Source organism: Heteronotia binoei, chromosome 2 (genome assembly GCF_032191835.1).
Source record: "Heteronotia binoei isolate CCM8104 ecotype False Entrance Well chromosome 2, APGP_CSIRO_Hbin_v1, whole genome shotgun sequence".
Classification (NCBI taxonomy): domain Eukaryota; kingdom Metazoa; phylum Chordata; class Lepidosauria; order Squamata; family Gekkonidae; genus Heteronotia; species Heteronotia binoei.
The window spans coordinates 8836972-8849113 of NC_083224.1; the positions used below are offsets into that span (position 1 = coordinate 8836972).

The following is a 12142-nucleotide window of genomic DNA, read 5'->3' on the forward strand; positions in this document are numbered from 1 at the left end:
TGTCGATAAGACTTACGTGGTCAGAAACAGCCTCGTGGGGCTGAAGCCACGGAAGTTCTCTCAAAACCGGACTCCTGAGTCGTGCCGGACAAGCTGGTGAGCAGGCCAGAAGCACAGGTTACAAAGCACCCAGAGCATCGTGCATGCGGTGTGTGTGTGGGGGAGAGCCAACTGATGTGACCCCCCCCCCACCATCGAACCAACAGCTGCAGCCCCAAGCAGAAAGCACTGCAGTCCGCTACCCCTGGCCTCCCTCCAAGGCCAGGCAAGTCCCCTCCTGAGGAGACGGGCTTTTGGCAAAACACTCCAATGCTTGCCAAGCAGATCAAGATGAAGCCGCCGCCGCCACCACTGCAGGTTTATACCCCGCCCTCCTCTCTGAATCAGAGTCTCGGAGCGGCTCACAATCTCCTTTACCTCCCTCCTCCTAACAGACACCCTATGAGGTGGGTGGGGCTGAGAGGGCTCTCCCAGAAGCTGCCCTTTCAAGGAGAGAGCTGCGGCTGACCCAAGGCCATTCCGGCAGCTGTGAGAAGAGGAGCAGGGAATCAAACCCGGTTCTCTAAGATAAGAGTCCGCACAATTCACCACTGCACCAATTGGCTCTCAAGAAGAAGATATTGGATTTACATCCCACGCTCCAATCTGAATCTCAGAGCAGCTGACAGTCTTTTTTATCTTTTCCCCCCACAACAGACACCCTGCGAGGTGAGTGGGGCTGAGAAGGCTCTGATAGAAGCTGCTAAAGCTCCTGCTAAAGCTCCGGCTGACCCAAGGCCGTTCCAGCAGCTGCAAGTGGAGGAGTGGGGAATCAAGCCCGGTTCTCCCAGATGAGAGAGCTATGGCTGACCCAAGGCCATTCCAGCAGCTGCAAGGGGAGGAGTGGGGAATCAAGCCCGGTTCTCCCAGATGAGAGAGCTATGGCTGACCCAAGGCCATTCCAGCAGCTGCAAGTGGAGGAGTGGGGAATCAAGCCCGGTTCTCCCAGATGAGAGAGCTATGGCTGACTCAAGGACATTCCAGCAGCTGCAAGTGGAGGAGTGGGGAATCAAGCCCGGTTCTCCCAGATGAGAGAGCTCTGGCTGACCCAAGGCCATTCCAGCAGCTGCAAGTGGAGGAGTGGGGAATCAAACCCGGTTCTCCCAGATAAGAGAGCTCTGGCTGACCCAAGGCCATTCCAGCAGCTGCAAGTGGAGGAGTGGGGAATCAAACCCGGTTCTCCCAGATAAGAGAGCTCTGGCTGACCCAAGGCCATTACAGCAGCTGCAAGTGGAGCAGTGGGGAATCAAACCCAGTTCTCCCAGGTAAGAGAGTTCTGGCTGACCCAAGGCCATTACAGCAGCTGCAAGTGGAGGAGTGGGGAATCAAGCCCGGTTCTCCCAGATGAGAGAGCTATGGCTGACCCAAGGCCATTCCAGCAGCTGCAAGGGGAGGAGTGGGGAATCAAGCCCGGTTCTCCCAGATGAGAGAGCTATGGCTGACCCAAGGCCATTCCAGCAGCTGCAAGTGGAGGAGTGGGGAATCAAGCCCGGTTCTCCCAGATGAGAGAGCTATGGCTGACCCAAGGCCATTCCAGCAGCTGCAAGTGGAGGAGTGGGGAATCAAGCCCGGTTCTCCCAGATGAGAGAGCTATGGCTGACCCAAGGCCATTCCAGCAGCTGCAAGTGGAGGAGTGGGGAATCAAGCCCGGTTCTCCCAGATGAGAGAGCTATGGCTGACCCAAGGCCATTCCAGCAGCTGCAAGTGGAGGAGTGGGGAATCAAACCCGGTTCTCCCAGATAAGAGAGCTCTGGCTGACCCAAGGCCATTCCAGCAGCTGCAAGTGGAGGAGTGGGGAATCAAACCCGGTTCTCCCAGATAAGAGAGCTCTGGCTGACCCAAGGCCATTACAGCAGCTGCAAGTGGAGCAGTGGGGAATCAAACCCAGTTCTCCCAGGTAAGAGAGTTCTGGCTGACCCAAGGCCATTACAGCAGCTGCAAGTGGAGGAGTGGGGAATCAAACCCGGTTCTCCCAGATAAGAGAGCTACGGCTGACCCAAGGCCATTCCAGCAGCTGCAAATGGAGGAGTGGGGGATCAAGCCCGGTTCTCCCAGATAAGAGAGCTCTGGCTGACCCAAGGCCATCCCAGCAGCTGCAAGTGGAGGAGTGGGGAATCAAACCCGGTTCTCCCAGATAAGAGAGCTCTGGCTGACCCAAGGCCATCCCAGCAGCTGCAAGTGGAGGAGTGGGGAATCAAACCCGGTTCTCCCAGATAAGAGAGCTCTGGCTGACCCAAGGCCATCCCAGCAGCTGCAAGTGGAGGAGTGGGGAATCAAACCCGGTTCTCCCAGATAAGAGAGCTATGGCTGACCCAAGGCCATCCCAGCAGCTGCAAGTGGAGGAGTGGGGAATCAAACCCGGTTCTCCCAGATAAGAGAGCTATGGCTGACCCAAGGCCATCCCAGCAGCTGCAAGTGGAGGAGTGGGGAATCAAACCCGGTTCTCCCAGATAAGAGAGCTATGGCTGACCCAAGGCCATCCCAGCAGCTGCAAGTGGAGGAGTGGGGAATCAAACCCGGTTCTCCCAGATAAGAGAGCACTGGCTGACCCAAGGCCATCCCAGCAGCTGCAAGTGGAGGAGTGGGGAATCAAACCCGGTTCTCCCAGATAAGAGAGCTATGGCTGACCCAAGGCCATCCCAGCAGCTGCAAGTGGAGGAGTGGGGAATCAAACCCGGTTCTCCCAGATAAGAGAGCTCTGGCTGACCCAAGGCCATCCCAGCAGCTGCAAGTGGAGGAGTGGGGAATCAAACCCGGTTCTCCCAGATAAGAGAGCTCTGGCTGACTCAAGGCCATCCCAGCAGCTGCAAGTGGAGGAGTGGGGAATCAAACCCGGTTCTCCCAGATAAGAGAGCTATGGCTGACCCAAGGCCATCCCAGCAGCTGCAAGTGGAGGAGTGGGGAATCAAACCCGGTTCTCCCAGATAAGAGAGCTCTGGCTGACCCAAGGCCATTCCAGCAGCTGCAAGTGGAGGAGTGGGGAATCAAACCCGGTTCTCCCAGATAAGAGAGCTATGGCTGACCCAAGGCCATCCCAGCAGCTGCAAGTGGAGGAGTGGGGAATCAAACCCGGTTCTCCCAGATAAGAGAGCTCTGGCTGACCCAAGGCCATCCCAGCAGCTGCAAGTGGAGGAGTGGGGAATCAAGCCCGGTTCTCCCAGATGAGAGAGCTCTGGCTGACCCAAGGCCATTCCAGCAGCTGCAAGTGGAGGAGTGGGGAATCAAACCCGGTTCTCCCAGATAAGAGAGCTCTGGCTGACCCAAGGCCATTCCAGCAGCCTCAAGTGGAGGAGTGGGGAATCAAGCCCGGTTCTCCCAGATGAGAGAGCTCTGGCTGACCCAAGGCCATTCCAGCAGCTGCAAGTGGAGGAGTGGGGAATCAAACCCGGTTCTCCCAGATAAGAGAGCTCTGGCTGACCCAAGGCCATTCCAGCAGCTGCAAGTGGAGGAGTGGGGAATCAAACCCGGTTCTCCCAGATAAGAGAGCTATGGCTGACCCAAGGCCATCCCAGCAGCTGCAAGTGGAGGAGTGGGGAATCAAACCCGGTTCTCCCAGATAAGAGAGCTCTGGCTGACCCAAGGCCATCCCAGCAGCTGCAAGTGGAGGAGTGGGGAATCAAGCCCGGTTCTCCCAGATGAGAGAGCTCTGGCTGACCCAAGGCCATTCCAGCAGCTGCAAGTGGAGGAGTGGGGAATCAAACCCGGTTCTCCCAGATAAGAGAGCTCTCGCTGACCCAAGGCCATTCCAGCAGGTGCAAGTGGAGGAGTGGGGAAATCCAACCCGGTTCTCCCGGATAAGAATCTACCACTACACCAAACTCGCTCTCTGTGCCAGGATTTGGCCCTGAGATCAGCTTGCTAGCTCGGCCCGAATTTGACCCTAGACTACACAGCTGAGATTCTCTGGTGTGAAGCATCCCAGGGGTTCCTGGCCTGGGCTGATGGGAGCCTCTGGTTTGCCCTCCCTGTAGCCACCAGCACACCCTTCGATTGGCCATCAGGTTTCTGAGCGGGCTCTGGGAGCCGCCTGGGGCTCTCACTAAACCGTAGCAAAGACGCCTTTCACGTTCAGCTATGATCAAGCAGGCACATTGGCAAAGCTCGCCCAATGCAGGAGCAGAGCAAATTGCACAGGCCAGTCCGAGCTTGGAAGAAATGGGAAGCTAAGGAAGGTTGGGCCTGGTTAGTCATAGAATCATAGAGCTGGAAGGGACCTCTGGGGTCATCTAGACCAACCCTCTGCACAAGGCAGGAAACTCACAAAAGCCTCCTCCTGAATTCACAGGAGTTTCATCGCTGTCAGATGGCCAAGAAAAACCTCCAAGGAAGGAGAGCCCACCACCTCTCGAGGAAGCCTGTTCCGCTGAGGAACCGCTCTAACAGTCAGGAAATTCTTCCTAATGTTGAGCCGGAAACTCTTTTGGTTTAATTTCAACCCACTGGTTCTGGTCCTACCTTCTGGGGCCACAGAAAACAATTCTACCCCATCCTCTATAGGACAGCCCTTCAAGGAGTTGAAGATGGTGATCCTATCACCTCTCAGCCGCCTCCTCTCCAGGCTAAACATGCCCAGCTCCTTCAACGTTTCCTCATAGGACTTGGTCTCCAGACCCCTCACCATCTTTGTCGCCCTCCTCTGGACCCATTTCAGCTTGTCTAGATCCTTCTTAAAAGGCTATAGACAGGTGGCCCTTTTCCACACATTGGGTGGTTCACGAAGCCCTCGCCATCCTGTCCGCTGGCTTGGAGACGGCATTTCTCTCTTCAGATGGCTTCTCCAAGCCAAGCCAGCTGGCAGCTTGGAAAGCGTGCTTAAAAGTTTAAAGTTGCTCTCTTTTCCTCTCTCCCTCCCCACCTATTTTCCTTCCTTGCTGCCTTGCAGCTCTCAACCATCTGATGTGTATTCTACGTGGCTCTTGCGTTAAGGAAGTTTGGCCGCCCCTGGCTAAAAGCATCCGATCTTTTCTACTGCACCCCCCCCGCCTCCCCCGCTTCCGGCCCGAGTGCAAACACCTCCCCCTCAATTCACAGGATCCTCATTGCTGTCAGATGGCCATCTAGCCTCTGTTTAAAAACCTAGAATCATAGAACTATAGAGTGGGAAGGGACCTCCAGGGTCATCTAGTCCTACCCCCTGCACAATGCAGGAAACTCACAAACACCTCCCCCTAAATTCACAGGATCTTCATTGCTGTCAGATGGCCATCCAGCCTCTGTTTGAAAACCTCCAAGGAAGGAGAGCCCACCACCTCCCGGGAAAGCCTGTTCCACTGAGGAATCGCTCTAACGGTCAGGAAGTTCTTCCTGATGTTGAGCCGGAAACTCTTTTGATTTAATTTCAACCTGTTGGTTCTGGACCGCCCCTCCGGGACCACAGAAAACAATTCCGCACCATCCTCTATAGCAGGGGTGGACGACGGTAGCTCTCTAGATGCTTTTTGCCTACAACTCCCATCAGCCCCAGCCATTGGCCATGCTGTCTGGGGCTGATGGGAGTTGTAGGTAAAAAAACATCTGGAGAGCTACCGTTGGCCACCCCTGCTCTATAGGACAGCCGTGATCTAGTCTTTGGACAATGGAGGACGTTCACAAACACCTCCCCCTAAATTCACAGGATCTTCATTGCTGTCAGAGGGCCATCTAGCCTCTGTTTAAAAACCTCCAAGGAAGGAGAGCCCACCACCTCCCGGGAAAGCCTGTTCCACTGAGGAATCGCTCTAACGGTCAGGAAGTTCTTCCTGATGTTGAGCCGGAAACTCTTTTGATTTGGTTTTGGCCCTACCTTCTGGGGCCACAGAAAACAATTCCACACCATCCTCTAGATGACAGCCCTTCAAATACTTGAAGATGGTGATCCTATCACCTCTCATCTAGTCCAACCCCCTGCACAATGCAGTAAACTCACAAACACCTCTCCCTAAATTCACAGGATCCTCATTGCTGTCAGGTGGCCATCTAGCCTTTGCTTAAAAACCTCCAAGGAAGGAGAGCCCACCACCTCCCGAGGAGGAAGCCTGTTAGAATCAGAAAAAAAGACCTCTTGTCCCAGAGCGGCAGCCGACCAAGCAGACAACGCAGCGGGGCGTCAGGCGCATGTCAACTTCTTTTTCGGGGGGGGGGGGGGGCAGGGGAGGTCCGTGCGGGCAGGCAAGCGTGGGTTTTGCGCGGGAAGCTCACCTGGGCGTGCTTGAAGACGTGCATGATGAAGATCGTGAGCCCCAGCCCGAAAATGTAAGCCACAAAGCTGGTGTAGAAATATGTGTGCGTGTTCTTCTTCAGGCTGAGTCAGGAAGGAAACAAAAGAGTGCGCGTTATGCCAGCCCTGGAGTCCGGCAGCAAGTGTCCAGGGCAGGGTGGGTGGGTGGGGGAGAGACCCAGACAGGCAACTAGAAATACCCTACCGCCCCCGCCCCCTTCCGCTGACATTCCACCAGGGACTTACCTGATATCAAACCGCAGGAGCAAGGCAATGAAGATTCCTGAAAAGTCAAGGGTGGGGCAGGGGGAGAGAAGAAACCATTAGGACTGCCAAGTTAGCGTAGCTGCAAACCTATACAGCGTCTGAGGAGTCTGTCATATTGAACAGAATTGGATCCAGAAACCTAAGGCGTAGTGCATCACATAAAGGTAATGGTAGCTTGGGGAAACGTCGACTGCGGGGTGACATGATAGAGGTCTACAAGATAATGCATGGGATGGAGAAAGTAGAGAAAGAAGTCCTTTTCTGCCTTTCTCACAATACAAGAACTCGTGGGCATTCGATGAAATTGCTGAGCAGACAGGTTAAAACGGATAAAAGGAAGTCCTTCTTCACCCAAAGGGTGATTAACATGTGGAATTCACTGCCACAGGAGGTGGTGGCGGCCACAAGCATAGCCAGCTTCAAGAGGGGGTTAGATAAAAATATGGAGCAGAGGTCCATCAGTGGCTATTAGCCACAGTGTGTGTGTGTGTGTGTGTATATATATATATATAAAAAATTTTGCCACTGTGTGACAGAGAGTGTTGGACTGGATAGGCCATTGGCCTGATCTAACATGGCTTCTCTTATGTTCTTTTGTGACACAGAGTGTTGGACTGGATAGGCCATTGGCCTGATCTAACATGGCTTCTCTTATGTTCTTATGTGACACAGAGTGTTGGACTGGAGGGACCACTGGCCTAATCTAACATGGCTTCTCTTATGTTCTTATGTGACACAGAGCGATGGACTGGAGGGGCCACTGGCCTGATCCAACAGGGCTTCTCTCATGTTCTTATGTGACACAGAGTGTTGGACTAGATGGGCCGCTGGCCTGATCCAACATGGCTTCTCTTATGTTCTTATGTGACACAGAGTGTTGGACTGGATGGGCCGCTGGCCTGATCCAACAGGGCTTCTCTTCTGTTCTTATGTGACACAGAGTGCTGGACTGGATGGGCCGTTGGCCTGATCCAACAGGGCTTCTCTGATGTTCTTATGTGACACAGAGTGCTGGACTGCAGGGGCCACTGACCTGATCCAACAGGGCTTCTCTTATGTTCTTATGTGACAGAGTGCTGGACTGGATGGGCTGTTGGCCTGATCCAACAGGGCTTCTCTTATGTTCTTATGTGACACAGAGTGTTGGACTGGAGGGGCCACTGGCCTGATCCAACATGGCTTCTCTTATGTTCTTATGTGACACAGTGTTGGACTGGATGGGCCATTGGCCTGATCCAACAGGGCTTCTCTTATGTTCTTATGTGACACAAAGTGTTGGACTGGAGGGACCACTGGCCTGATCCAACATGGCTTCTCTTATGTTCTTATGTGACACAGAGTGTTGGACTGGAGGGACCACTGGCCTGATCCAACATGGCTTCTCTTATGTTCTTATGTGACACAGAGTGTTGGACTGGAGGGGCCATTGGCCTGATCCAACAGGGCTTCTCTTATGTTCTTATGTGACACAGAGCGTTGGACTGGAGGGGCCATTGGCCTGATCCAACATGGCTTCTCTTATGTTCTTATGTGACACAGAGTGTTGGACTGGATGGGCCATTGGCCTGATCCAACATGGCTTCTCTTATGTTCTTATGTGACACAGAGCGTTGGACTGGAGGGGCCATTGGCCTGATCCCACAGTGCTTCTCTTATGTTCTTACGATATATGCCAATAAAGGCTTTTGAGTGAGAGCGTAGTGTAGCGGTTAGAGTGTCAAAGACCCCAGTTCAAATCCCAGTTCTGCCACGGAAGACTGCTGGGTGACACAAGGCCAGAATTGTCTTCTGTGGCCTCAGAAGGTCGGACCAGAACCAATAATAATGGGGGGGGGGGGCGCTAGTGGGTGATTCGCCTAGGGCGCCAGAAAGCCAAACACCGGCCCTGCACAGGCTTCCTCCTTGGGAGGTGGTGGGCTCTCCCTCCTTGGGAGGTTTTTAAAGAGAGGCTGGATGGCCATCTGACAGCAATGGAGATCCTGTGAATTTCCCAGTACATTCAAGGGTCAATCCACCTCAGCTGGGACCCAGTGTAGCCATCAAATAATACAGGGGGGTCAACCAAGCTCCCACAAGACCATGTCCTATGAAGAAAGGCTGAAGGAGCTGGGCATGTTTAGCCTGGAGAGGAGGTGGCTGAGAGGTGCTACGATCACCATCTTCAAGGCCTTGAAGGGCTGTCCTATAGAGGATGGTGTGGAATTGTTTTCTGTGGCCCCAGAAGGTCGGACCAGAACCAAGGGGTTGAAATTAAATCAAAAGAGTTTCCGTCTCAACATTAGGAAGAACTTCCTGACCGTTAAGAGTGGTTCCTCAGTGGAACAGGCTTCCTCGGGAGGTGGTGGGCTCAGCTTCTTTAAGAGGTTTTTAAACAGAGGCAGGATGGCCATCTGACAGCAATGAGGGTCCTGTGAATTTAGGGTAAGGTCTTTGTGAGTTTCATGCATTGTGCAGGGGGTTGGACTAGATGGTGAGAGGTCTGGAGACCAGGTCCTATGAAGAAAGGTTGAAGGAGCTGGGGATGTTTAGCCTGGAGAGGAGGCGGCTGAGAGGTGAGAGGATCACCATCTTCAAGGCCTTGAAGGACTGTCCTATAGAGGATGGGGTGGAATTGTTTTCTGTGGCCCCAGAAGGTCGGACCAGAACCCATGAGTTGAAATTAAATCAAAAGAGTTTCCGTCTCAACATCAGGAAGAACATCCTGACCGTTGGAGCGGTTCCTCAGTGGAACAGGCTTCCTCCTCGGGAAGTGGTGGGTTCTCCTTCCTCGGGAGGTTTTTCAACAGAGGCTGGATGGCCCTCTGACAGCAATGAGGGTCCTGTGAATTTAGGGGGGAGGTGTTTGTGAGTTTCCTGTATTGTGCAGGGGGCTGTGACCCTGGAGGTCCCTTCCGGCTCTATGATTCTATATACTTGGAGCCTAACTTACTTCACGGGGCTAGATTTGAGCCAAACAGCACCTTAGGAACTGTGCAGGTTTCCAGGGGTAGAAGCGTTCAAGACTCAACTCAAAGGCTTACACCCAAGAAAACCTTGTTGGTCTTCCAGGAACTTCTGGGTTCCAATCTCTCTCTCCTACTGCAGATCCACACCGTTACTGACGTGTAACTTTACTTTGCAGGGTTGTTTTGCGTAGGGATGGGCATGAACTGAACCATGAACAGGTCATGGGGAAAACATGGGGTTTAAACGTTCACAAAGCAAAGCTTTTGATGGTTCTACTGTCATGAACTTCCAGGGGCTTTTAAAGCAGTTTGCGGCGGTTTGCGGACGCAGCGGAAAGCAGGAGTTTAAAGGGGACTCTGGGCCCCTTTAAACCCCTGCTTTGCGTTCCCTGTGAAAACCACAAAAACCGCTGAGCTGCTCAGTTGTTTTTTAGGCTTTCTTGTGCAGTTACGCTCTTTCACTCTTTTCTGGAAAACTCTCTCGTAAAAGAACGAGTCTTTGCAGCTTACGATCGAGAGAACATAACAAAGGATCGAACGCTAGAACGTAACAATGGCGTTAGAGTTCATTGGCACCATTCAGACCGACAAAGTTTTATTCAAAGTATGAGCATTCATGCGTACAGAGCATGGGGGGGGGGGTCAACAGCTGGTCCTACGCACTGAACTTGTTATTCCTCTTTCGCCTCTGCATATCGTAAAATATCTCCATCATGCTATACGTTAATTTGCTGTTTAAAGAAGAAGACGACTGCAGATTTACACCCCGCCCTTCTCTCTGAATCAGTAACCCTGAATCAGCTTACAATCGCCTGTATCTTCTCCTCCGACAACAGACACCCTGTGTGGTGGGTGGGGCTGAGAGAGCTCCCCCAGAAGCTGCCCTTTCAAGGACAACCTCTGCCAGAGCTATGGCTGACCCAAAACCATTTCAGCAGGTGCAAGGGGAGGAGTAGGGAATCAAACCCGCTTCTCCAAGATAAGAGTCCGCTCACTTCACTACACCAAACTGGCTCTCCAGGTAAAGGTAAAGGTTATGCAAGCACAAGCAAAAAGGTAAAGGTAGCCCCTGTGCAAGCACCAGTCGTTTCCAACTTTGGGGTGACGTCGCATCACGACGTCTTCACGGCAGACTCCTTTACGGGGTGGTTTGCCCTTGCCTTCCCCAGTCCTCTACACTTTCCCCCCCAGCAAGCTGGATACTCATTTGACCGGCCTTGGAAGGATGGAAGGCTGAGTTAACCTGGAGCCTGCTACCTGAACCCAGCTTCCGCCGGGATCGAACTCAGGTCGGGAGCAGAGAGCTCGGACTGCAGCACTGCAGCGTTGCCGTTTTCTTCCATTTCGTCACAGCTGAAGAAGCAGGCAAGCGCACGAAAGCTCATACTTTGAATAAAACTTTATTCCATCGCTTCAGACCAGCACGGCTCCCCACCCAGAACGATAACATTATACCTGTAGAACGCAAAAGGTGGTCAGATGCTGGCCAGAAATACGAAAGAAAAGTTAAACAAGCGCAGTGAGTGCTGATGCCTAGAGAGACTTTACCAAGTCTTTTTAAAGAACTATTTAAAGAACACAAAATTTTAAAGGGACCGCGCAAGAAAGGTCGAAACGACCGAGGAGCGGGGAATCCGCCCGCTTCCCGCCACTCAGCCGTTCCCCCCCCCCCGCTTTCTGCAAACCCCGTTTAAAAGGACTGCGGAGCCATAAACTGGTTCGGTTCACGAACCTCCCGGTTCAGTTTGGTTCGAGGTTCAGCCACAAACCGCATTTTTCTGGTTCGTGCCCATCCCTAGTTGCGAGGGCAAAGCGGAGGAGAGAAAAATGATGTTAGCTGCTTTGGTTCCCCACCGGGAGCGGAGGAGAGAAAAATGATGTTAGCTGCTTTGGTTCCCCACCGGGGACAAAGCTGAAGGATAATTGAAGTAAATAAATAAAATGAATGGGTTTTTTTGGTGGGGGGGGGGGAAGAGAGAGAAGAACTTGCTATTCTGCTTTCTAAGGCTGCTCCTAGATCAGAAGGACTATAGTGCCCCCTTGTGGCAGACGTTTGTATTGCAGCGCTCACACTCCCCTGGTAGGGGGCAGGCTGAGTTAGTGCGCTGGATTAGCATTTGCACATGTCTGCCTGCCCATCTCGCTCTCATTTTTAGTTGCAACGTACCCAGAGTCTCAAGTGAGAAATGCAGACTGTAAATGAAGTAAATAGACATACATGGTGGATCACTGTAATAGGAATGATGGAATTCCCTGAGCCTGCTTTGGCGGGGAGGGCGGGATAGAAATCAAAGAAAGTAAACTTGTGCGTGAGTTTTGCCCCGGTAGAATCCATATGACTTTTGCTGGCAGCAGCAGCAAGCAAAAGAACACTTTCCTCCTGGGAGCTGCCTTTATTTTGCAGACACGGATCAAGGGCATTTGCGGACGTTTCTGTGTTATTTTCTCACCTGCCCAAAGCAAACTTTGTAAAATGGCACTCTCTTCTGAGATGCTGTTAAAGGAAGGAAGAGAGGGAGGGAGGAAGTGAGGGAGGAAGGAAGGAAGCAGGCTCAGGTGATGGATGGATATGGATAGATAAAATGGATTAGAGATAGATTAGATCAATTAGATAGATAGATGATAGACAGATGATAGATAGATTAGATCAGAGATAGATAGATGATAGATAAGAGATTAGATAGATGAGATAGAT

General features: G+C 52.6%; 2 protein-coding genes across 2 annotated transcripts in view; both read right to left on the bottom strand.

Moving 5' to 3' along the window:
- HM13 (histocompatibility minor 13) overlaps positions 1–12142 on the bottom strand; it is a 201051-nt gene that overhangs the window by 19908 nt on the left and 169001 nt on the right. The gene's annotated exons all lie outside the window — the stretch shown is intronic.
- The window catches only part of LOC132565939 (minor histocompatibility antigen H13-like), a 49508-nt gene that overhangs the window by 19503 nt on the left and 17863 nt on the right, over positions 1–12142 (bottom strand). The window contains exons 5-6 of the mRNA XM_060230563.1: positions 6482–6518; positions 6217–6319 (exon numbers count right to left, since the gene is read on the bottom strand). Of these exons, the coding sequence (XP_060086546.1) occupies positions 6217–6319; positions 6482–6518 (140 nt within the window). The remainder of the gene's footprint in view (positions 1–6216; positions 6320–6481; positions 6519–12142) is intronic.